Source organism: Cricetulus griseus (genome assembly GCF_003668045.3).
Source record: "Cricetulus griseus strain 17A/GY chromosome 1 unlocalized genomic scaffold, alternate assembly CriGri-PICRH-1.0 chr1_1, whole genome shotgun sequence".
Lineage (NCBI taxonomy): Eukaryota > Metazoa > Chordata > Mammalia > Rodentia > Cricetidae > Cricetulus > Cricetulus griseus.
This window is the reverse complement of record NW_023276807.1, coordinates 94,063,264-94,090,220: the sequence shown is the minus strand read 5'-3', so window position 1 is coordinate 94,090,220 and position 26,957 is coordinate 94,063,264. Positions and strand designations below refer to the sequence as shown.

General features: G+C 38.8%; 2 protein-coding genes across 3 annotated transcripts in view; one reads left to right on the top strand and one right to left on the bottom strand.

Moving 5' to 3' along the window:
* The window catches only part of Zpbp (zona pellucida binding protein), a 120,656-nt gene extending 104,387 nt beyond the window's left edge, over positions 1–16,269 (bottom strand). The window contains exons 1-2 of one of the 2 annotated variants that reach the window (XM_027388122.2): positions 15,966–16,269; positions 13,759–13,839 (exon numbers count right to left, since the gene is read on the bottom strand). In XM_027388122.2, coding sequence (XP_027243923.1) covers positions 13,759–13,839; positions 15,966–16,269 — 385 coding nt within the window. The remainder of the gene's footprint in view (positions 1–13,758; positions 13,840–15,965) is intronic. The other variant, XM_035453475.1, reaches the window with a different exon arrangement.
* Positions 16,270–18,130: 1,861 nt separating this feature from the next.
* Positions 18,131–26,957, top strand: part of Spata48 (spermatogenesis associated 48) — a 46,218-nt gene continuing 37,391 nt past the window's right edge. Inside the window, exons 1-2 of the mRNA XM_027387737.2 lie at positions 18,131–18,701; positions 26,786–26,886. Of these exons, the coding sequence (XP_027243538.1) occupies positions 18,131–18,701; positions 26,786–26,886 (672 nt within the window). The remainder of the gene's footprint in view (positions 18,702–26,785; positions 26,887–26,957) is intronic.

Below are 26,957 nucleotides of genomic sequence, written 5' to 3'. Positions count from 1 at the left end.
AAGAGATGAAGAAGGGCATTTCTTACTCATCACAGGAAAAGTCCATCAAGATGAAATCTCAATCCTGAACATCTATGCTCCAAATACGAAGGCACCCACATTTGTGAAAGAAACATTACTAAAGCTCAAACCACACATAAAACTACACACACTTATAGTAGGAGACTTCAACACCCCCCTTACACCATTGGACAGAACCACTAGACAGAAACTTAACAAAGAAACAAAGGATCTGAAAGAAGTTATGACCCAACTGGGTTTAACAGATATCTATAGAACATTCCATCCAAACACAAAAGAATATACCTTCTTCTCAGCGCCACATGGAACCTTCTCAAAAATTGACCACATAGTTGGCAGCAAAGAAAACCTCCACAGTTACAAAAGTATTGAAATAACCCCCTGTATCTTATCAGACCACCATGCATTAAAGCTGGAATTCAACAGCAATACGAATTGCAGAAAACCTACATTTGCATGGAAAATGAATAACACCTAATTGCACCATTCCTGGGTTGAGGAAGAAATAAAAAAAGAAATTAAAGACTCCCTAGAATTTAATGAGAATGTAGACACAACATACCCGAACTTATGGGACACCCTGAAAGCAGTGCTAAGAGGGAAGTTCATAGCACTAAGTGCTCACATGAAGAAACTGGAGGAAAGTCACATTAGAGAATTGACAGAACAACTGAAAGCTTTAGAGCAAAAAGAAGCAAACACACCAAAGAGGAGAAGACGCCAGGAAATAATCAACCTGAGAGCCGAAATCAACAAAGTAGAAACTAGGAAAACAGTACAAAGAATCAATGAAACAAAGAGTTGGTTCTTTGAGAAGATCAACAAGATAGACAAACCTCTAGCCAAACTAACCAAAAGGCAGAGAGAGAGCATGCTAATTAACAAAATCAGAAATGAAAAGGGGGATATAACAACAGACACTGAGGAAATCCAGAGAATCTTTAGGTCATACTTTGAAACCTGTATTCCACAAAATTGGAAAATCTAAAGGAAATGGACAGCTTTCTGGATAAATATCACTTACCAAAATTAAATCAAGAGCAGATAAACAGTTTAAATCGACCTATAACCCCTAATGAGATAGAAGCAGTAATCAAAAGCCTCCCAACCAAAAAAAGCCCAGGGCCAGATGGCTTCACTGCAGAATTCTACCAGAAATTCAAAGAAGAGCTAATTCCAGTACTCCTCAAACTGTTCCGCACAATAGAAGCAGATGGGATATTGCCAAACTCTCTTTCTACAAGGCTACAATCACTTAGATACCCAAGCCACACAAAGATAAGACTAAGAAAGAGAACTACAGACCTATATCCCTCATGAACATTGATGCTAAAATACTCAATAAAATATTGGCTAATCGAATCCAAGAACATATCAGAAAAATCATCCACCACGATCAAGTAGGCTTCATCCCAGGGATGCAAGGATGGTTCAACATACGAAAAACCATTAATGTAATCCACCATATAAACAAACTGAAAAAGAAAAACCACATGATCATCTCACTAGATGCTGAAAAAGCCTTTGACAAAATCCAACATCCCTTCATGATAAAGATCTTGGAGAGAACAGGAATAACAGGAACATATCTAAACATGATAAACGCGATATACACCAAACCAATAGCCAACATCAAACTAAATGGAGAGAAACTTGAAGCGTTTCCTCTAAAATCAGGAACAAGACAAGGATGTCCACTCTCTCCATACCTCTTCAATATTGTACTTGAAGTTCTAGCTAGAGCAATAAGACAAGAACAGGGGATCAAAGGGATACAAATTGGAAAGGACGAAGTCAAACTTTCACTATTTGCAGATGACATGAGAGTCTACATAAGTGACCCGAAAAACTCTACCAGGAAACTCCTACAGCTGATAAACACCTTCAGCAAGGTAGCAGGATACAAAATTAACTCAAAAAATCTGTAGCCCTACTGTATACAGATGATAAACTCAATGAGAAAGAAATCATGGAAACATCACCTTTCACAATATCCACAAGCAACATAAATATCTTGGGGTAACACTAACCAAAAAAGTGAAAGACCTGTACAATAAGAACTTTGAGACTTTAAAGAAAGAAATTAAAGAAGATACCAGAAAGTGGAAAGATCTCCCATGCTCTTGGATAGGCAGAATTAACATAGTAAAAATGGCAATCCTACCAAAAGCAATCTACAGATTCAACGCAATCCCCATCAAAATCCCAACACAGTTTTTCACAGACATTGAAAGAACAATACTCAACTTTATATGGAAAAATAAAAAACCCAGGATTTATAGTAGCCAAAACAACTCTTTACGATAAAAGATCTTCTGGAGGCATCACCATCCCTGACTTCAAGCTCTACTATAGAGCCATAGTTCTGAAAACAGCTTGGTATTGGCACAAGAATAGACAGATAGACCAATGGAATCGAATTGAAGACCCAGATATTAACCCACGCACCTACGAACACCTTATTTTTGACAAAGGTGCTAAATCCATACAATGGAAAAAAGATAGCATCTTCAACAAATGGTGCTGGCACAATTGGATTCAGACATGCAGAAAATTGCAGATTGATCCATACCTGTCACCATGCATGAAACTTAAGTGCAAATGGATCAAAGATCTCTCCATAAACCCAGCCACACTGAATCTTCTAGAAGAGAAAGTGGGAATATCCCTTGAACAAATTGGCACAGGAGAACGATTCCTGAACATTACGCCAGAAGCACAGACACTGAGGTCTGCAATCAATAAATGGGACCTCCTGAAACTGAGAAGCTTCTGTAAGGCAAAGGACACAGTCAGTAAGACAAAACGACCACCCACAGAATGGGAAAAGATCTTCACCAGCCCCATATCTGACAGAGGACTGATTTCCAAAATATACAAGGAGATCAAGAAGCTAGCCACCAAAACACCATACAATGAAATTAAAAAGTGGGGTGAAGAACTAAACAGAGATTTTTCAACAAAGGAATTTGAAATGGCTGAAAGACACTTAAGAAAGTGCTCAAAATCCTTGGCCATCAGAGAAATGCAACTCAAAACAACTCTGATACCACCTCACACCTGTCAGAATGGCTAAAATCAAAAATACCAATGACAACCTATGCTGGAGAGGTTGCGGAGAAGAAGGAACACTCCTCCATTGCTGGTGGGAGTGTGAACTTGTAAGACCACTTTGGAAATCAGTATGGCGGTTGCTCAGAAAAATGGGAATCAATCTACCTCAAGATCCAGCCATTCCTCTCTTGGGTATATACCCAAATACTGCATGTCCAGACAACAAGGACATATGTTCAACCATGTTCATAGCAGCATTGTTTGTAATAGCCAGAACCTGGAAGCAACCTAGATGCCCCTCAACTGAAGAATGGAAAGAGAAAATGTGGTACATTTATACAATGGAGTACTACTCAGCAGAAAAATGCAATGGAATCTTGAAATTCGCAGGCAAATGGATGGAACTAGAAGAAACCATCCTGAGTGAGGTAACCCAATCACAAAAAGACAAACATGGTATGTACTCACTCATATATGATTTTTAGACATAGAGCAAAGGTTTACCAGCCTATAATCCTCTACCCCAAAGAAACTAGAAATCTTGAATGACTCTAAGGGATAAATGGACCCCAGGAATGGGAAGTGGCATAAACTCCCGAGCTAATTGAGAGCATGAGGGTAGGGGAGTGGGTGCTGCCACAATAAGAGCACAAGAAGAAGAGGAGAGGAGAAGAAATGGAGGAGCAGATATATTGAGTTGGGGGAAGAATAGAGGAGAGAGAGCAGGATGAGAGATACCATATCAGAGGGAGCCACTATAGGTCCGAGAAGAGATCTGGAACTAGAAAGATCTCCAGAGATCTACAAGGATGACACGATCTGACAGTCCGGGCAGTGGAGGAAAGGATGGCCTAGAAGCCCTTCCCCTAGAATGAGAGTGATGACTACTCTCTATGCTATCCTAGAGTCCTCATCCAGTGGCTGATGGAAGCAGAGACAGACATCCACAGAAATACACTGAGCTGAAATCTGGAACCTAGTTGAAGAGAGGGAGGAATGAAGAACGAAGGGGTCTGTACCAGGTTGGAGAAACCCACAGAAACAGTTGGCCTGAAAAAGGGAAAGCATATCGACCCCAGACGCTCTTTGGGAGGCCAGTATGGGACTAATCCAGCCCCCTGATCATGGATGCCATCGGGGAGGCCCCTGCACTCCTGGGAGCCTCCGGAGGTGGACTGGCTTTTTGCCCTGGTGTATGTGGGGGACTTCCAGAGCCCATCCCACTTGAAGGGATGCACTCTGTCTCAGAACACATGGGGAGGGACCCAGGCCCAGCACAGGAAGATTTGGTGGACTTGGTGGAGCCCCGGTTGGGGGCCCTACCCTGCCTGGGGAGTGGTGGGTGGATGGGGTGGGGGGTAGGTTGGAGGTGGGGGAGAAGGAATGGGGGTAAAGGGAGGGAGAGGGAGAGGGGAATTACATGTGAAACAAGCCTGTTCCCTAACTTGAATTAATAATAATAAAGAGAGAGAAAAAAAAGAAAGCATCAAATCAAAAAAAGAAAAAAAAAGATTTCCTAGAATTCAATGGGAATATGGACACAACATACCCAAACTTATGGGACACTTTGAAAGCAGTGCTAAGAGGAAAGTTCATCGTACTAAGTGCCCACATGAAGAAACAGGAAAATAATCACACTAGAGAATTAACAGCACAATTGAAAGCCCTAGAACACAAAGAAGCCAAGACACCCAGAGGAGTAGAAGCCAAGAAATAATCAAATTGCGGGCTGATATCAATAAAGTGGAAACCAGGAGAACAAATAAAGAATCAATGAAACAAAGAGTTGGTTCTTTGAGAAGATTAACAAGATAGACAAACCTTTATCCAAACTTACCAAATGGCAAAGAGTGAACATGCAAATTAATAAAATCAGAAATGAAAAGGGAGATTAACAACAGACACAGAGGAAATCCAGAGAATCATCAGGTCATACTTCAAAAACCCGTATTCCTCAAAGTTCGAAAATCTAAAGGAAATGAACAGTTTTCTGGACAGATTTCAATTACCAAAACTAAATCAAGAACAGATAAGCAACTTAAATAATCCTATAACCCCTAACGAAATAGAAGCTGTCATCAAAAGTCTCCCAACCAAAAACAGCCCAGGACCAGATGGTTTCAGTGTAGAATTCTACCAGAAATTCAAGGAACAGCTAACACCAATTCTCCTCAAAGTATTCCACACAATAGAAGTAGAAGGGTCATTGCCAAACTCTTTTTATGAAGCTTCAACAACCTTGATATCCAAGCCACACAAAGACACAACTAAGAAAGAGAACTACAGACCAATATCCCTCATGAACATTGACTCAAAAATACTCAATAAAATATTGGCAAATCAAATCCAAGAACATATCTGAGAAATCATCCACTATGATCAAGTAGGCTTCATCCCAGGGATGCAAGGATGGTTCAACATACAAAAATCCATCAATGTAATCTACCATATAAACAGACTGAGAAAAAAAACCACATGATCATCTCACTAGATGCTGAAAAAGCCTTTGACAAAATCCAACACCCCTTCATGATAAAGGTCTTGGAGAGATCAGGGATAACAGGAACATACCTTAATCTAATAAAAACAATGAAGAGAAACTTAATACAATTACTCCAAAATAAGGAACAAGACAAGGCTGTCCACTCTCTCCATACCTCTTCAATATTGTCCTTGAAGTTCTGGCTAGAGCAATAAGACATCAAAAGGAGATCAAGGGGATACAAATCAGAAAGGAAGAAGTCAAACTCTCACTATTTGCAAAAGATATGATAGTCTATATGAGTGACCCAAAAAAACTCTACAAGGGAAATCTTACAGGTGATAAAGACCTTCAGCAAAATGGCAGGATACAAGATTAACTCAAAAAAATCTGTAGCCCTACTATATACTGATGATACATTCATGGAGAAAGAAATCAGAGAAACATCACCCTTTACAATTGCCACAAACAACATAAAATACCTTGGGTTAATGCTAACCAAAAAAAGTGAAAGACCTGTACCATAAGAATTTTGAGTCTCTAAAGAATGAAATTAAAGAAGATACTAGAAAATGGAAGGATCTCCCATGTTCTTAGTTAGGTAGGACCAACATAGTAAAAATGGCAATCTTACCAAGAGCAATCTACAGATTCAATGCAATCCCCATCAAAATCCCAACACAATTCTTCACAGGCCTTGAAAGAACAATTCTCAACTTTATATGGAAAAACAAAAGATCTAGGGTAGTCAAAATAACCCTGTACAATAAAGAAACTTCTGAGGCATCACCATCCCTGACTTCAAGCTCTATTACAGAGCTATAGTCCTGAAAACATTGGCACAAAAATAGGCAAGTAGACCAACAGGCAAGTAGACCAATGGAATAGAGTTGAAAACCCGGATACTAACCCACACATCTACAAACATCTGATTTTTGCCAAAGAAGCAAAATTTATACAATGGAATAAAGAATGCATCTTCAACAAATGGTGCTGGAATAACTGGATGCTGGAATGTAGAAGACTGCAGATAGATCGCCATGCACAAAACTTAAGTCCAAATGGATCAAAGACCTCAACATATATACAGCCACACTGAACATATGAGAAGACAAAGTGGGAAATAACCTTGAATTAATTGGTACAGGAGAACGCTTCCTGAACTTTACACCAGTAGCACAGGCACTGAGATCAACAATTGATAAATGGGGTCCCTGAAACTGAGAAGCTTCTGTTACACAAAGGACAGAGTCACAAGACAAAACGGCAGCTCACAGACTGGGAAAAGATATTTACCAACCCCACATCAGACAGAGGGCTGATCTCCAAAATATACAAAGAACTCAAGAAGCTATTCTCCAAAACACCAAACAATCCAATTAAAAAGTGGGGTACAGAACTAAATATACAATTCTCTATAGAGGAAACTAAAATGGCTGGAAGACACATAAGAAAGTATTCAACATCCTTAGCCATCAGGGAAATACAAATCAAACATTGAACTCTGAGATACAATATTACTCCTGTCAGAATGGCTAAAATCAAAAACACCAATGACAGTTTATCCTGGAGAGGATGTGGAGAAAGGGGAACACTCCTCCACTGCTGGTGGGAGTGCAAACTTGTAGGACCACTTTGGAAATCGGTATGGCAACTCCTCAAGAAAATGGGAATCAGTCTACCACAAGATCCAGCAATTCCATTCTTAGGCATATACCCAAAAGAAGCACATTCATACAACAAGGATATCTATTCAACGATGTTCAGAGCAGCACTATTTGTAATAGCCAGAACCTGGAAGCAACCTAGATGCCCCTCAACTGAAGAATGGATAGAGAAAATTTGGTACATTTACACAATGGAGTACTACTCAGCAGAAAAAAAACAATGGAATCTTGAAATTTGCAGAAAAATGGATGGAACTCCAAGAAACCATTCTGAGCAAGGTAACCCAATCACAAAAAGACAAACCTGGTATGTACTCACTCATATGTGGATTTTAGACATAGAGTAAAGGATTACCAGCCTACAATCCACACTGCTAGAGAAGCTAGTAAACAAGGAGGACCCTAAGAGAGACATACATGGTCCCCTGGAGAAGGGGAAAGGGACAAGATCTCCTGAGCAAATTGGGAGCAAAGGAGGAGGGGGGAAGCTAGGGGAATGAGAAGGGGAGAAGTGGATTGGTGAGGAGGACATGAGGGAGCAGAAAGGTTGAGTCAAGGGAATAGAAGAAAACAAGAAAGGATATACCATAATAGAGGGAGACATTTTAGGTTTACAGAGAAATCAGGCACTAAAGAAATGCCTGGAGATCTACAAAGATGACACCAGCTAACAATCTAGCAACAGAGGAGAGGCTACCTTAAATGTCCTCCCCTGATAATGAGATTGATGACTGACTTATATGCCATCCTATAGCCTTCATCCAGCAGCTGGTGGAAGTAGAAGCAGACACCCACAACTAATCACTGAACTGAACTGGAATCTAGTTGCAGAGAAGGATGAATGATGAGCCAAGGGTTCCAGACCAGGCTGGTGAAACCCACAGAAAGAGCTGACCTGAACATCAGGGAACTCTTGTTCCCCAGACTGATAGCTGGGATGCCATTATGGGACTGATCCAGACCCCAGTAACGTGGGTTTCAATGAGGAGACTTCGGAAATCTACGGGACCTCCTGTAGTAATTCAGTACTTATCCCTAGCATAGGTGTGGACTTTGGGAGCCCATTCCACATAGAGGCCAAGGCATACTCCCTGAGCCAAGACACACAGGGGTGGGCCTAGGCCCTATCTCAAAAGATACAATAGACTCTGGTGACCCCCTATGGAAGGCCTCACCCTCCCTTTGGAGCAGAAAAGATATGTGATAGCTAGGGTTTTAGTTGGGGGGGGTGTAGAGGAAGAGGGGTGGGAGAAGGAACTGGGATTGACATGTAAAACAATTTTCTAATTCAAATAAAAAACATAAAAAAATCATTAAAAAGATGGGTGAGATGAACTTGCCCAATATAGTTGTTTTTCATATTTAATTTTAAAAAGAATGGCAAGCCAGGAGATGTCCGCACACATCTTTAATCCCAGCACTCAGGAGGCAAAGGCAGGTGGATCTCTGCGAATTCTAGGCCAGCCTGGTCTACCAAAGTGATTTCCAGGACAACTAGGACTGTTACCCAGAGAAACCCTGTTTCGGAAAAGAAAAAGAAAGGAAGGAAGGAAGGAAGGAAGGAAGGAAGGAAAGAAGGAAGGAAGGAAGGAAGGAAGGAAGGAGTGAGTAAAAGAATGACAGAAACAAGTTGACAGAGGGAAGGAGGAGAGGATGAAAGGAGGGGAAGAGGAGGACAGGAGGGACAGGATTGAACTGTGCCTTGCTCTCTTACACTGAATTAGTAATCCACACTGAGAATGGGAACTCACTTGGACACATAGCCACTGCAATGGAAATCAAGTCATTAAAGTGGACCCAAATTCAATATAATTACTATCCACATAAAAAGGGCAAATTTACCAACATACAAATACAAGGGAAATACACAGAAGAGATTCAGGTTGCCCATTTATAACCCAAACAAAGAGTTCTGGGTTTTGCTCAGAACCCTCATAGTAGCCAGGCCTGCTTACACTATCATTAAACAATTCTAGCCTCCAGAACTGTGAGAACTTTCTGATGTTTAAGCCACCTGCTATGTGTGCTCCATTGCAGTAGTCCTAGAGAACTGCAGTACTTAGAAAAAGTGTACCTTGTAGTGTTTTATTAAGTCCTCATCCAATTCTTAATCCCACCTCTCAAGTATCCTTGAAAAACCAATGGTTTGAAACTACAGCATAGATAATAGCCTGGCAGCCACTAGAGGGAGTAAATAGATTTGAATGCCTACAATTTTTGTTCTCTCAGAGGATCTGTTTAACAGTTTCTTAAAAGACCCTCTGGCCAGTTTTAATGGATTTCATAGTATACTGGATTGGATAGTTCGATACAGTGAAATAATTGCAGGGAGCACATTACTCAAATATTTAAGAATAAACATGCATGACACTTGGAAACTTGAAAAAAACTAACACATTTCAGAGAATAAAACACCAAATTTATGCATAGGCATGGGCACATGTCCAACACTGTGTACACTCATGTAAACACTAAATTCTCACCTCTGAATGAAATTGAGTTTCTACACAGCTTAAATATAACTGCCACCTGCCTGGATGGAAACTAAAGTTATGCCCCCAAAAAGGCATGGAGAACCCCCCAGGAAAGGAACAAGGACTAGCTGGTGACAAGTGTCTAAGTTTCTGGCTAAACTGTAGCCTAAGTTAATTAACAGAGACCTCAGTATTAATGATCAAAAAAAATCAGCCAAAGTAGCACCACCACATCTTGAGGAGATAAAATAATCTTATTTTCAGAATCACTGTTATTTTAAATATCCAGTTTTCAAATAAAAAAGACATGCAAAAAAAGATTCAAGAAACATGCATGTAAAACATAGCAGTTAACTGACAGTAACTTTGAGAAAGAACAGATATTTGCCTCAACTGATTAGAATATTGAATTCACTATTTTAAATGAACCAAGAAACCCATACCTAAAATACTAATAAGAATATGAGATGTAGTATTTTTCCCTGGTGCAAGAAGGGACTTTGAGAGCCCATCCCATATGAAGGGTTACACTCTGGCCCTGGACACATGGGGAAGGGCCCAGGACCAGCATAGGAAGACTTGGTGGACTTTGCAGAGCCCCAGTTGAGGGCCCTGCCTGGGGAGTGGTGGGTGGATGGGGTGTGGGTAGACTGGGGGTGGGGGAGGAGGGTTAGGGGTGAGGGGAGGGAGAGGGAGAAGGGACTTGAAATAAGCTTGTTCCCTAACTAGAACTAACAAAATAATAATTAAAAAAAGAAAAAAAAGAATATGAGATGTAGTCACTTCAAATAGAGAATGCCAATGAAAAGATTCAAAAGAACCAGAAGAAATTGCAAATGGAGAAGTGTAATAACTGAAATGAAAACCCCCATCTCATAAATCAAAGGAGACTCAGCAGTCAGAAGAATAGGAGCCTTTAAGAAAAGCCACCTGGGGATCCAGGCTGAGAGACATGAAAATGAGAATAAAGATGAACAAACCATAGTGTGGACATAAGGGAACTATCAGTGCACTGGAGTCCTGGGAAAGGTAAGGATAAGTTACAAAGAATGTTTGAAGAAACTGTTATTTAAAATTTCCCCAAATCTACAAATATCATAAATCTACAAATTAATGATCACCGAACAAGTTCAGCAGGGCAAAACCCAAGAAGATACACATCCAGGCACTTCATGATCCATCAAAATCTATAAACGAAGAGAATCATAAAAACAGAAGTAACTAGTTTATATAAGTAGTCCTTAACTAGTAGTTTGTTTCCCAATTTTTCCTTTGAAAGACATGATTAAATATAAAAAATATGAATAAGCTTAAAATCAGAATAAAATACTACTAAAATATATTTCCATAAACTCCAGAACCAGATGGATTCACCAGCAAATTGTATCAAATAATTGAAGTAAAATGAACAATAATCCTTCACAAACTGTTTCAAAACATATGAAGAGGAAAAATACCAGCATCTATTCTACAAAGTCGCCATCACCCTAACACTACAATCAAATGAAATGCTCAAGGACACTACAAGTATTTATGAAACGTCAACCTCACAGTGCTAGCAGTCAAATCCAACACCACAGAAAAGGACTATCATGCGCCAGTGAGATGGCTCAGCAGGTAAAGGCTGAGTTGTCCTCCGACCTCCATACACAGGTCATAGCTTTCATGCATATCCCTCATTGCCCCCCAAATATACAAATAACAAATAAATAAATGTTTGGATACAAAGAGAAGACATTACATCATGATCAACTGAAGTGTATTCCAAACTGCAAGGCTGTTTCTATAAAAACCAATTAAAATAAAGCATCGTATCAATATAATAAACAAAACCAAATGATCATTTCAACAGATGTAGGAAGACAACTTAATAAAAATGCAACATCCTTCACAGTGAAAACACTCAACACAAAGGAACAGAAGGAATCATCTTCAGTCTGATTAAGAACATCTTTAAAAGCAGCTAGCATTATGCTGAATAGTCAGAAACTGAGACATTCTCTTTCCCCTTAGAGGCAACACAAAGCCATTTGTTATAATCAGTATTGATGAAGTTCTAAATGAAGCAAATTGTAAGAAAAAATTGCATTCATATTGGAAACAAAAACATGCAACTAACTTCAGGTGTCATACTTTGCATGGAAAATACTAAAGAATATCCCCAAAGAGAACTAATAAATAAATTATGCAAATGGAAGGTATGGTATCAATATATAAATGTTAATAGCATGTCTACAATAAATAATAAACAATCTAAAACTTGCTAAATTAAGTTCTTTCATTTAAAACAGCATTAAAATGAAATAAGTAGGAAGAAACAATAGAACTATAAAACTTATATTTGGAAAACTACAAGGCAACATGAAAATAAATTAGGTTTAAATAAATATGAAGGTACTTAATGTTCACTGAGTGAAAGGATTAATAAGGAGCAAAGTTGATCTATAGATACAGTTCAACTCCTATTTTAAAAGCCCAATGTACTTTTTGTTTGAAATTGATATTGATTATAGAATTAATGTGGAATTGCAAAGGCCCCACAGTGCAACAAAAAAAATCTTTAAACGTGAGGGCTTCACATTTACTCACTTAAAAACTCACTGTGAAGCAATAATAATCCAAACAGTAAAGCCACTGGCATAAGAAACAGAAAGGCAGACCAATGGACCAGAACAGGGAGCCCATCACTAATCCCACAGCCATGGCTAATTGCTTTCAATAACAGTGACAAGTCAGACTTCAACAACGAGACAGCCATACAGTAAAGAATCAAAAGCAAAACCTAACTCAGAATGGATTATAGTGAAGACGATGAGACTTTTAAAAGGAAACAAAAGAATAAACTAAGACTATCAAAGCTTAAAATGCACTTTCCAAAAGACTTAAGAAGCAAAAATATAACTCACAGAATGGGAGGAAATGTAAGTCATGTTTAAAAAGCATCCAACAGTCAGGATACTGTACAGTGTTACACACAATATTAATACAGAATAAAGAACTCTACAGCTCAATAAAAACAACAAAAAGTAAGAGCCTCAAATGGGCATTCTTGCAGAAAGATACCTATACTATATATAATGGTATATGTTGTTTCTGTTGAGTTGTAGAGAAAGGGGACCTCATTAGGAGTTAGGAGCAGACAACTCAAAACCACAAAAAGCTGTCATTTCACACACAACTAGGATGGTGGTAATCAAAACAGATGGACAGTAACAAGTGTTCATGTGAATGTTAGGAAGTTTGGACCTTTATACACTGCTAGGAAGGAAAGCTAGTTCAGGCCCTCTGCAAAGCATTTTAGCAGTTCTTCAATAGGTTGAACATATCATTGAAACATTATCCATAAATTATTCTCCTAAGATATACTTAAGAGAAGTGAAAACATACATTCATATACAAAAGAACATTATTCAGCTATAAAAAAGAATGAAGTACTTATATAATCTCAACACAAAAAACAGTATCACACACAGTGTAGTTTTACGTAAGCCCAGAACAACAATTATCAGTCAGAAAGTATTGGCAGTGCTCAGGGGCTGGGACTACTTGCTCAATGAGCACAGGAACTTCTTTACAATATGATGATGATGTGGAACTAGACAGTTCTAATGTCAACTTTGTCAACAAACTAAAAAAAAATTAACGAAGGTGTTGTGTGGCAAATGAAATTAAATCAATAAAAATCCCAAAAAGTTGCAGCTGCTGTGTCTCATGTGAATACCCTGAAAACATATCCCAAATCTTTCTAGTGTTTAGATCTGAATTTAAAATTATGTTAGCATACTTAAGCTTTCCACTTTACAATTATAGTGAGTAATGTATCTGCTACAAGTCAAAGCACTATAGGAAACTTTAGTTAACTTTAAGAAATAACTTTTCTTTGCACACAGAATGACTTGGATGACTCCAGCTCTACAGAAACCACTTTAATTCAGCTCCAAAGAAGGAAACTGACTTCGAGAACAAGAGTAACTGGAGAATATTAGTTTTTTCAACAGGACTCTTAAATTGTAAACAGATGTTAGTAACATTCTATTGCTGAAAAGCTATTCGTGAGTACCCGGAAAATGTGATGATCCCACTATTTTCAGTGAATCTTGAGTCAATTGAAAACTTCTTGGCCATCGAGCCAAATATCCAACTATGAAAAACAAAAAGAAAAGAAATAATCTAAGCTTGCCTTGTAAAAATATTAAAATAAGATTATCTTGCCCCCACATAAGCATAAATCATTGACACGTTACCCTCTGCTCTGCATAGTCCTTAAATAATGCAATATATCAAAGGCTTACCAACTCAGCCTTTCTGTGCTTACTTACAATACACCCCAACTTACAGGACCCAAATCACAATCCCTACCTCCCTCAAATCCCCACCTGTCCTCATTACTTAGCTATCATGGAACTTAACTGACATCTGTCTTTAACAATCTACAATGGGATGCAGTTATTCAGACACACACATCATTTTTTCTTGGGACAAACGCCATTGGTGGAAGCACAGTGTTTAAGTCAACTAAGCAAGAATCATTTGCAAGCACCTCATCTTTGACATGGAAACTATTAAAATAACTAGGAAAAGCATCCTGCTAGTCTTCACTCATTGTTGAGTGAATATATGATGGCATGATGCTGTGAATAGAATGAACACGAAAGGCAATGCAATGACTGTAAAGCATTAACCCCAAAGAGCCTTAATAGCAAGCAAGTGCAAAGCAGAGATCATGGCATTCAAGGCCCGAGTGGAGTTTAATGCAAATTCTGCCACATACTGAAATCGAGAAAGTTACTTTAAACTACCAGTTTGAGGGTTTCATCTGCAAAATGAGATTGACAGTAATTACAATCTTTCGTGTTTATTGTAGGAGCTGTAAAGTGCTATATAAATATCAGCCTTTACTATTCAGAATTTACAAGTTAAGATACTAATTGCTTATCCTGTTTTTGACAGTCCTCAATGGAGAAAACGAAAGCCAGGAAAGATTTTAAAACAAAAACACAAACTTTCAGTAGCAGGTGTAAGTCCAACAGCCATTCAAATGCATCTTTCTTAGACAGAATAATTAAAGACAATTTATTCTCACAAAAGTTTACACCTGGACTTTGTATAAGGAGTAATCGTCATCTCTCCCCATGCCCCCCACCGCCGCCCCATCATGTCCTAGTTGCTTTCTGTTGCTGTGACAAACACGATGCCCAAAATCAGCATGGAAGAGAGGGTTTATTTCACCTTACGAGTTATACATCGTCCAGGGAAACCAAGGCAAGGACTCAAGACCAAACCGGGGTGAAGCAAAAGCACAGAAGACCACTGTTTGCTGGCTTGCTTCCTCTGACTGCTTTCTCACACAGCCCCGGACCACCTGTCCAGCATGGCACCACCTCCCCCACAGAACTAGTCCCTCCCACACCAAAAGCAATTAAGAAAATGCCCCCACCGACATGCTCACAGGTCAGTCTTATAGTCAAATCTTCAATTGAGGGTTCCTATTCCCGGGTGCCTATAGTTTATGCTAAGTTAACAAAAACTAGCAAGCACGCGCCATTTCTTTCTCTTCTCCTCCCTATCCCTATCTTCACATTCCTTCTACGTCTGTATCCTAGGTTACTTTAGGTTTCCATTCTCCCTTATTTGAACAAATTTTAACTTCTGACAAGTGTTATCTTTAATACATTTCTCTGGGACCTAGGGAACACAGCTTATTATTAGTAAGTCTACAACTTGAAACACACAAATGCAGTCAAACCCATCTAGTTAAAAAGCAAATCTAGTAAACACTAGACACTCTCTTTCCTTTGTCCAGCATAAGTATATTTTGAAACTGTGAGAAGTGTTTTAGTTGAAATCTTAAAACCCCAGCGACATCCTGCATTTTACACCCACAACCAACAGAGGGCGCTGCATCATCAAAGATTTTTTTTAAAAGCTCTCTGGGTTCATAGCACAGACTCAGAGCAATACATCATGGCTTCCAATCGCTGTGAAACTCAGGCTGGCGATGCCCCACGGACTTAAGTGTGTTAAGGCACTTTTCACTCAAAGCTCCGTTTGAATAGTCTGCACCTACACCACCTTCACGTTCCCACAGCGATTTTCTCAATGCAACCGTAGTTCTTTTGTTTTCTTAAGACGCCTACACAAAACAAGGCTCTCCGGTGCGGTACGGGCCACCGGAGGGTTTCTTTGTGTGGACGCGGTCACGTGACTCGGGGCCAACGCAATTCTCGTGAGGAGCCGGAGCCCCCGCCGTGCGGCGCCGAGCCTCACCTGCAGGGGGCGCCCGCAGCAAGGCGGAGAGCAGGACGGCGGCACCGACAGCGCGAGAGCGCGGAGCCCGCCCCCGGCCCGCCGCCGTCCCCGCGGGAGCCCGGCCCGGGGCCAAGGCCTCCATCCACACGCCGCCGCCGCCGGCCGAGCCTCGGCGCAGAAGGTCGTTACCTGGCGCGCGCCCACCCGCCGCCGGAAGTTGGCGGACGGCGGGCCGGAAGGACGGACCGACTGACACGCCGCCACTTCCGCTCGGGCCGTCTGCGGGAGCTGTGCTAGCTTGGGTGCTAGCTTGGGAGCACATGGGAGGCAGGGGATCGCTCCCCAAGGGGCTCCTTTGCCTTCGAGGCCACCGCACCACTAAGGGAACCCCTCCAGAACCTAAATGTCTTGTCAGGGATTCCAAAGCTAGGAGAAGAATCTTGTGCCCCCAAAGTTCTAACCTTTGCCTTTCTGTGGTGGAAGGGAAAGCCTTTCTTACTACCCTGGCGGTGTATTGAGTTTCAGCCTAGGCGGGCCTACTCATGGCTGCAGATGCTCAGAACTAATGACAAAGCATGTACTGCTCTCAAAGTTTCTGACTATCGTAATGCCAGCAATTTGTACATTATCAATGTGTGGAACTTGATGGAAGATAGATGCCGTGGACACCTAGGAGGAATTAAAAAGGCATTGCCTAAAAAGATGATATGATGGAACACATAGGAAGTGGCCACAGATGAAAAAAATGACTTTCATGCAGTACTCAGCTTAGAAGATCACCTTTCATAACCTGGATTCAGGAAAACATACAAAGCAGTCAAGAGGCAACGGATAATGAGAACATATTTTAAATTGAAAGAGACTCTCCACCCACTTTTCTGCCTTTGGGAGGATTTAATGATAGTTGAGCTGTCATAGAAATAAATCTTATATAAATATTTTGAATAACTAAAAACATGCTAGCTTCACTTTAATATGAAGAAATGAGAGGTACTGAGTGAACTAAACCTCATGGACTTTTAAGTTTTGGATATACTGTGTCCAGGACCTCATGCTGAAAGACAACCATGCATTTCAATTTTACCTCCTGTTTAATATTATATCTCAAAATTTCAATCATCAAAGGTGGGCGTGACCACATTCTGCTTATATTGAATAGCATACAGTTGATCTGACATATTCTGTTTCTGGATATTACAGTAGCGTCATTTATTTGGGGTTTTTGTTTGTTTCTATTTTTTGTTTGCATATTTTCTTGCTTGATTGATTCATTTAAAGAATGTGTGAGCTATTATCCCCCAAATTCTCATACTTCAATTTAGTTGCAGTCTTCATGCAACACCAAATTATCTAGTTAAAAACAGCTCTTAAGTGGGCTGGTACACTTATCATTTTAAACAGATTTTTTAATTTGTGTGTGTGTGTGTCTGTGTGTGTGTGTGTGTCTGTGTGTGTGTGTGTGTGTTGCTGCTTACCAAAAATAACATAAAAAACCCTCCTTGCTTTCATTCTGGACATTGTGGTAACCTTAAGGAAACTGAGGATAATTTTAGGCATATAAGGATGCACCTTTAGTTTGGCTAGATTTTGTGAATTTCTTTCCTTCAAAAAGGAGAATAATGCATGTTCATTGATGCAGTGTGTTTAAATTAAACATACCAATTTTTATAATTTATCACATAAAACTAAATACTTAGTTCTAGTTTGTGTGTCAGAGAGACTTTGTGTGTATGTATTCACTAGATTAACTTCAGTATAAGTAACTATCTTACCCACAAAATATAAACATGGAAAATACATATATGTAGATATGTATGTGATACAAGTTTCCTGAGTATTAGAAGAAAGAAGTGCGATAGAACTATTACTAGCACTTTTGGGGAGTGGTTCCTAACAATGCATTATGATGTACATAATAAGTAGTTCCATGAGTTATGTTTCTCCTATTGCCAAGCAACAAAGGCTCTTTCTTTCTTTTTTGTTCAGCCCTATTTCTGAACTTTCTATCTCTCCCTTCAGCAGAAAAAAAATTACCTGAAGATTTAAAAAACTACATTTAGAAAATTGAATTAATGATTTTATGCTAGATTAATCTTAATCGTCCATTACTGGAAATATAAGTTCTTAATAGTTAAAGAGAAAAGATGTATCAAAAGAATTTAATTCACAATCCTTATAAAAATATGAAAAATTACATGGATATGGAGGTTAAGAACAAACCTGGAAAGATTAGTATCCCTGAAAGATTCATCTTCTCAGGAGCAAAGGCTGTTGAGAATCCAGATTACCCACACTACTGTGATCTCTTACGGAAAATGAACATGCCCTTTGTGAAAGGACCCGAAGACAGACATAACTGCAGCAGGTTTGAAAAGAAATGCAGCTCTGCGTTTTTAAAATTTCATCCTTACCCTCCTTCAGTCTTGCCAGACTATCATTTTCACTACCCTTATCCCCCACCATATGGGCCGGAGTATGCATTGTTTCCACTTCGTGATGATACATCCTTAGCTGATCCCTGCTCAGGATTCATGAGTGCTGGTGCTGATGCTGATTTAAAGCCTGGCATTGGCAGAACCATACCGAATCTGGTGAGTTACAATGATGTGAAACCTCAAAATCGAGTTCCTAGGCCAGACAAAGGATTTCAAACACCAATAAAAAGGCAAACAGTGCTATTAGAAGAACTACAAACAAGCAGAAAATGGAATTCCAGGGAAGTACCAGACATTTCCATCAGGGCAAAACTTGGAGGTAAGTAAAGTAGCATAGACTTTACGTGTCTTTCAAGTGAGGTAGAAGAACATGAAATTGAGCTTTTAAGAATTTTAGCAGTTAAATTAGCATAAACTATAACTGGACAAATTATTTTTAATTATATTTTTTAAATGGCTTATTTAAAATGAAAAAACATATAAATCTGCTTGTAAAACAAAATTTTGTTTAAAAAATCAAATATGATCTGTAGTGATCAACAATAAATATATTAACCGATAACTATTCTAGTTATATACATAACCTTATTTTACCAGAAGAGGATCTTCTGTATCACTTTCATAATTGTATAGCAAGCTTCCCTCTTTGTTTCTCTCTCTTACAAACAATCTGCTGGTTAAAAAGTGAAGTTTCAGGGGCTGAGATGAAATGGGAAAGATATATGTAGATTGGATAAGAACAGGAACTGAAGAGAAGCAAACACTCCATAAATAGTGTTATGCTTCCGAAGGCTGAGTTAATGGTACTACTGTCATCTGTCCTAGGATTCTCTGGACAAATTTGTAGTGTGAAATATCTCCAAAGGAAAACCACAACAACCACGTCCTGTGTAGGGAAGTGTGCATGGTAGGCAGGGAGGGAGGGATAAGATGATTAGCATCTTTGACTGTGGGAAAAGGAAAAGGTCAAACCTGCGGCAGAGGTGCTTGGCTTGCTGTGGTGTAAGAAACTGCAGAACACTTGCACAGTTCATCTTCAGCTTTCATCCAAAACCTTAGGGGACGAAGGGAGCCAATTGTGGGAAGGAAGGGCAAGGCCACCCATGTTAGCATGGTGGAAATGCATACTTTCTGACATTCCTCCCATAGAAAGACCATAGTTGTTAGGAACCAAGAAGAAAGTACAAAGCAGGAAAAAGAAATCAAAATGAAAACAGCACTCAGCATGTCTCTAACCTCACCCTTCAAACACTTTTAAGCTGAAAGGGAGAAAATGGAGAGGCATAAGCAGAGAAGAGCAGTGCTTTTTATATAGACTTAAGGTCTTCAAGGTGGGCTTAGGGGAATGCCTGAGTTATAGAATTCCTATATACAGTGTTAGTGAGGTCAGAATATTTTGAGCTGATTATCTGAAAATTCTATCTAGGCAAATATGTTACTGAGAATCAAACACACTGTCTCAACAAAAAATAAACACTATGTTATTAGAAATCAAAAAAGGACCATGAACTCATTCTTTGTTAATATCCCAATGCATAATAGTTTATTACTAAGAACATATCATTAAAGGAGATAAAGTCATATGAAGTCTAATATGCTACTTACCATGCAAGCAAAAACCCCAATACAGTATAGTTTCAAGGGAATATTGTTGGTCGGTTCCTGAAAAATCATCCTCACCCTGAATTCTTTTTTTTTTTTTCGAAATATTTATTTATTATGTATACAGTATTCTGTCTGCATGTATCCCTGCAGGCCAGAAGAGGGCACCAGATCTCATTATAGATGGTTGTAAGCTATCACGTGGTTGATGGGAATTGAACTCAGGACCTCTGAAAGAGCAGCCAGTGCTCTTAACCTCTGAGCCATCTCTCCAGCCCTCACCCTGAATTCTTAAAATATTATTATGAAGAAATTTAGTTTGAAGGAAGGGCTTACTAAAGGAACTAAATTACCAAAGTGATTTTGATGAACATGGTGTCAACACAGAATCAAATTTAGGGCATATTTGAGCTGTGTATTTTACTGCTTGATTTAGAAAGAAGCCTCAGATTTTAGGCTCCAAGATCAGGACAATCTGAGCTTGAATCCTAAGCTTATCTGTTATGTGACCCAGAGGCAATTAGAATTCCAAGTGTGTATTCTTACTTATAAACTAATAAAAGTAGTTCATAGCATGTTAATAGTTACAATTTTATGTGAATGTGATTCATGGAAAAACAACTAATGTGAAAAAAGAAGACCAATATACCTGTAGCATAAATTAAACCCCAAAACATTCAGCTGCTTCATACATAAATTGGGAACAATTTGTATTTTACAAAATTCTAAGGATTAAAATGTATAATGCCCAGAAAAATTTCTGGAACCTAAAGAAACATTAAATGAATAATAGCTGTTGCTACTAATTTCATCATCATCATTATTATCCACTAGTCGTTTCAAATAGTAATACTTGAGAGTAGCACTTCAATGACTTTGAAGACCCTAGAAATGTTTATTAATCATAAATGACAAGTCTGTCAGATTTCAGCAAAACCAAACTCACATCCCCAATAAATCCTGAAAAAGAAAGAAATCTTAGAATTAATTATAGAACATTCAATATTTTCAGTGGAGGTTTACAAATATTAAGGTGAGGTCATGAAAGAGTACATTGGTGACTTTTTCCCATGCCAAGACTGCCTAATTTTTCCCTTTTTTTGTTTCCAAAATGGCTCTGCTGGTACTCTACCAGGAAATGGTTCTAAACTCATTCTAATTATGTCTGATCCTTTACTGGACTCTTTGCCTCTCACTGGAGCAGATAGCTTGGTTTTCCTTTCATACATAAAATAAGTTTGTCTATTGTCACATAGTGTCCTTCACTTTGGACTCCAGCTGATACCAATATATAAGCCCTGTGTGTGTCTTTCCGTCTTCTAACCATTTTTTTCATCTTTCTGTATTCCTAAGGCAACTATCTTACATTAAGCATTTTTAAAAATATATACGGAAGACTGGTTGGTTGAAACAACAATCACTTATTTCTCACAGTTATAAAGAGTGAGAAATCAAAAGTCAAGCAGTCTGGATATTTGCCTCTTCACAAAACCTTCCTGCCTTGCAGAAAGCTGCCTACTCCCTCCCTTTGGTGACAGAGAAAAAAAACTATCCTCAGTGAATCATCATTGCCATTATGAAAATAATATAAGCAATAATGATATGTGTTCTAATCAGTGGTTCATAAACATGTTGACCACTTAAACTGCATGTCACAAACTTGGCTCACTTTGATATTCTTGTATTTCTTCTTTAAATACTGATAACAGTAAAGATGAAGGACATACAGCTCATAATAGTCAAAACAACTCCATATGAATTAGAAATATATTCATTATTGGAACCCAGAATAAGCTGGGGGTAGGGTGCCAGAGTAGAATTCAGAGATAACCACTGAGCACCTTGGCTATACAAGCCATCTCTCGCAATCTTTCCTCTGTCAACATCTCTGTCCACATAGTTCCCAAATTTTAACTTCTGGATCCAAGGTTTGTGTGATGAATTAATTCATGAAGCAAAACTCAGATTAGAGGACAACGAAGAGTTTTCTGTCCCTAGGGGATCTCAGATGGATTATCTATGGAAAGTACAAGAGCTCTTACAGCATCATCACTTCTGTTAGTCAGCTAAGTACATCATAGTGATTTCTGGAAGTTTTAAGATTCTAATTAAAATGCTCAAATAACCCCATCTACAGTTTAAAAGCAAGCTTTCCTGTGCTGAGCCTGTCTTCTGTTCTTCCACCATTCCATTCCTGACACTGCACAATGACTATAATGAACATTCTGTAGTTTCCTAACAGCATTATACTTTCCTAGCTGTGGCTAGTACTATACATGCTATTTCCCTGCATGGCACAACAGCTTTTCGTCCACTTCCCCTTTTTAAAAATTTAAGTCCTATTTAATTTTCAAGATTAGATCAGTTGTCATCTTCAGGAAGATGTTCCTAACTCCTGACAATCTGGTTGGACTAGATAACCCTTTTCTGCAACCTCACAGAACTCTGGGCTCCATTATTGTTGCAGTTGCCACATAGTGGTTTCAGTACTTATGTGTATGAATTTTCTGCTTGTTCATCAGTACCTCGGAACCAACTCGTGTTTCATCTTGATATACACATTAGTTTCTACTTACAGTACAGCAAATACTTCAAAGGCCATATTTTTGTTAAATATATTATATGGCTAGTGTCTTAAGATTTCTCATCTATAATTTGATGGGTTGTCTACACAGTATCCAGCACTGCTTTCTGCTACTACCATCCCTAGTATGTGCACACCCTCAATCACTATATACACACATAGACTCCTAGTGTTCTACAGCCTTCTTACAATAGCGACTTAAACATCCAATTCTCTCCCTTGTTGTAATTTGCTAAGTACATATATCTCAGAAATATTGTGTCTTCATAGCAATTCACACTGCAGAGATCATCCTTTCTCAGTTCTCTCAAAGAGCCAGGAAATTCATTATCAACTAGATAATTCATTACAAAATGCCTAACACCATATAATGTAGCTTTCTAGTAGGGGAATGTTGGGGGCTTAGTTGGTAGGGTTTTGGAGATGAATAATAGTTTACTGCTTTGATTCCTTCATGTCGTGAGTTGGACAACTTAGCTAATATATTAATTGGTTACATAATTCATTCCAATTATATCTTAAAAACAGACCAAAACTAAATGGGAAGGTTATGATAATTCTATTTGAACATACATAATGTTAGATGTGGATGGGTGGTGGTGGTGTGAAAATGAAAGAAACCTGATGGGCATCTGCAGAAGTAGAACTGTGCTTTAATCAGAACAGCTGAAGGGCCACAGTCTATCTGCAGAATGGGAGCTTGTGTGCATGTGGTGTATGGGGTCTTGAGGCTTTAGAGGACAAAAATGTGGAGTGGGGGACTTTGGAGATAGAAGAACCCATCTACAGGTCAGTTCCCCTGCAGTCTGGAAGTAGTAGATACCAAGGGTTTGGTATGTGGTCCTCCTTATCAGAATTCTGCACAGGTTTTATCAGTCAAGTCAACTGTCCTGTCCAAAATTTCTCATTCCACCTGAGGCTTTTAGCTCATGAACCCTTCATTCTCAACTTTCAGGACAGATAAAAAAGAAGGGGATGAATTTTTTTCTTGTTGGCTGCTTACTTCAGAAAAGAGGACAATGGATGGGGGGCTAGGTTCTGTCCCCAGGCTCTAAGGGAACATAGATGGGCTTGATTTTATATGGCAGAGGAGAGTCATAAGTTGATCAGCTGTGATGCATCATGCTATGATTGCCTTCATGCACTCGTAGAGAAACCTCTGCACAGTTAGAGGGCTGAAGTGGATGATTTGGCTACAGAGTGAAACTGAGGGATTGCCCAGAAAGTTGGAAGTGGAGGAGGAGGATTAGCAGTAGGAGACACAGAGGTGAGCCACTAAAAGGAGTGGGGGATTCATTTGTGTATAAAAGGACTGTGAGTATTTCGCAGAGGTGAACTGGGTCAGAATGGAAAGGATGCCAGGAAAATTGATAGATTTGAGGAGAGAAATATCTTGCCAATTGTGATTTCAGAAAGAGTCTGGGGTAGTAAGAGACTGGAAAAATCAGACTGGATCAAGGAGATAACATTTGATTAGAATTACATGGTTATGTATGTCTTATCTATGTGTCTTATTCTTAAAAGGATATTTAAACATTTCTAAATTTAAAAACTCATGTTAAATGTTCCAAAGAAAGATTCAGGACAATTAACCATTATTATGATTAATTTTAGTTTTACTATGAACAAAATGAAGTTGAGCCAAGTTAACAACCTTAGTTTACATGAGCACTTATAAGTCAATTTGTTAATAAATACACGATGTTAAAAATCACAATCACAAAAAAATCACAATCACATGTGGCCAGTCTATATGGAATAATCATAAATAAAATATGCTTTAACAAACCAATATTTGAACACTACTGTTTATTGGGATTATAGTTTTATACTTTTCATGGTGAAGGAAAAATTTAAAACATATTGTTAGATCAGACAGAAACAAAAACAGACACATTTCAATGGAATATTGAGGGGGAGAATATTTTATGGCAGTTAGAAGAAAATGGGCCTGAAGACATTAGGCAAAAATAGCAAACAGTGCAACCTGGAGAGCCTACTGCAATGGCTCCTGGTAGCAGCTTGTCTAGCAATTGGCAATTTATCCTTCGAGTCTCCACTGGGACTTGTGAATCTCAAGAGTGTTAGCATGTCAGTTTTGGATGCGGATGAACAGGGAAAAATAGATTCTCCTTAGAAGCTAATAACTGTATTGTGTAAAATTATCAAAGTTAAAGCCAAAATATTAAAATTATAAAATAAGCCTTTTCAGGGTTTGATGGTTTCCCTTAGTCTAATATAAAGGGGATGTGGGACTATGAAGTTTTATGGGTACCACCATTTTTGGTTTGTGTCATGTAGTGATGTTGAACCAAAATGGTGGTGAAGTCTCATGACATTTGCCTTTATGCCACCATTAGCAAAGATGGAAGCCCAGACACTTGTTTGTGTCCATTTTGATGAACTCCCTAGCCAAGGTGGCAGCAAACCATGGTTGGTTTTTTCTGCTCAAGTAAAGTCAGCCACATGGTAATGTGAGCCCATCCTTCATTGTGTCACGAGTCCCTGTGGAATCCATATCTAAAGGCAGTGTGTCAGCCTAAATAGCATAGAAAAATTCACTAATATAGTATGTTCTGCTTTTGATGAGGGAAGTTGGGGGGCGGGGAGTTCAGCCAGATTAGTGACTGAGAGACAGTTGAGGGAATTGGGTTTAGAAGTTTGAGTGGGCAAACCTGAAGTACAGAAATGGAGGAATAAGGCAAAAGACCAGAGTAAAGGTAGAAAAGAGGCTTGAAGGTGGGGGCCTTTCAATATTTTATCTACTGAAGCTAGCTAAATCAGTAAGGACTGGAGGCAGAAACTCTTCTAGGTGTGGCCATTGTCTAATTGACAGGGCCAGATCTGAATTCAAAGCTCATGAGCAAGACTGTACATCTAGATTTGTTTTTAAGACTATTATTTCCAAGTATAAATGTTGTGTTAGTTTGAATGCCCTCATAAGCTAATAGGGAGTGACACTATTAAGAGATGTGGCTTTGTTGGAATAGGTATGGCCTTGTTGGAAGAAGTATGTCACTGTGGGGCAGGCTTTGAGTTTTCCTATGCTCAAGATACTACCCAGTCTGAGTTCACATCCTGTTGCCTTCTGATTAAGATGGAGCCAGCACCATGTCTGCCTGCATGTTGCTATGCTCCCTGCCATGATGATAGTAGACTGAACCTCTGAAACTGTAAGCAAGCCATCCCAATTACATGTTTTCCTTGTAAGAGTTGCTGTGGTATGGTGTGTCTCTTCACAGTAAAAGAAACCCTAAGGCAAATGTTTAGAGAAATCTGTGCAATAGACAAAGCTATAAGCAAAAAACTTGGAAAATGGCAGACATCTGCTGAAGACAGAGGCCATAGTTTAAGCAACAGCAAGTTAACCTAAGAAAGGCTTGTAACAATGTGTGAATTAAATTATGCTTCTCTAAAATGCATGATAAGCTTTGTCTAACACTGGCGTTTAAGATAAGGCAGATCTGTAACAGACAAAAAAAGAAAGCCAAATGGCACCAGCTAGGTGTTAAAATTGTTTGCCTCCAGTACTCTTCAATGACTTTTCTCCAGAGAGGGGTTTTGAAATGGTTCCACTATACTAAATAAGCTTTATAAAGAAACGTGAGAGTTTGTTTCCAAGATTTTTTTTAAGCAGAGAGTTTCACCCATGGACCCACATATCCTATCTGTGGAATAAATTAATCACTATCATTTACTTCAGGTGTAATGAAGTGTACCATGGCTGGAGAAATAGTCTTGAAAAGCCAGCAGTATTCTGCTAGATTCATACTCCAGATGTATGCATAAACTGTTTATACCTTCTGTGGCCCAAAGTGGACATTGGTTTTACTATAGATGCAGATATCTTCAAATTCCATATAACATGCTTAGATTCTATGTCTTTGCTCTAACACAATTTAAAGTTTGTAAGGTTTTGGTCAGCATACATACTTCTTCTTGTTTCATTTGATGTGCACAGCCAAGGTGGGAATTGGAAAAATGACCAACTAGTTCACAGCACTAAATTGAGTCCAGGACTATGGGCAATTGTGACATAGATTTTTAATTTGAAATCTTACCATGCATTCCATGCAATTTGGGAAGCAGAAAACTAAACATACAATTTCTAGAAGCTTTGTTACAGTTTCATGCACATTAACTAAATGTTTCTAATTGAAAACAAAGTATCACTGTGGTTTTTTTTAACCTAAAATGCATGAATTTTTGGTTTTCAGGTTGGACAAGCCCACACAAAGTTATTCCTATACCACCTAATGATCACAAAAGAAGCTCATTAAGTCGCATACTTACATTTGATGATGAGGCGACAAATACAGTAAGATTTTCTTAATAGTATTATATAATATAGTTTGTTTATATCATCATATGTGTTTGGTATTTTCTTCT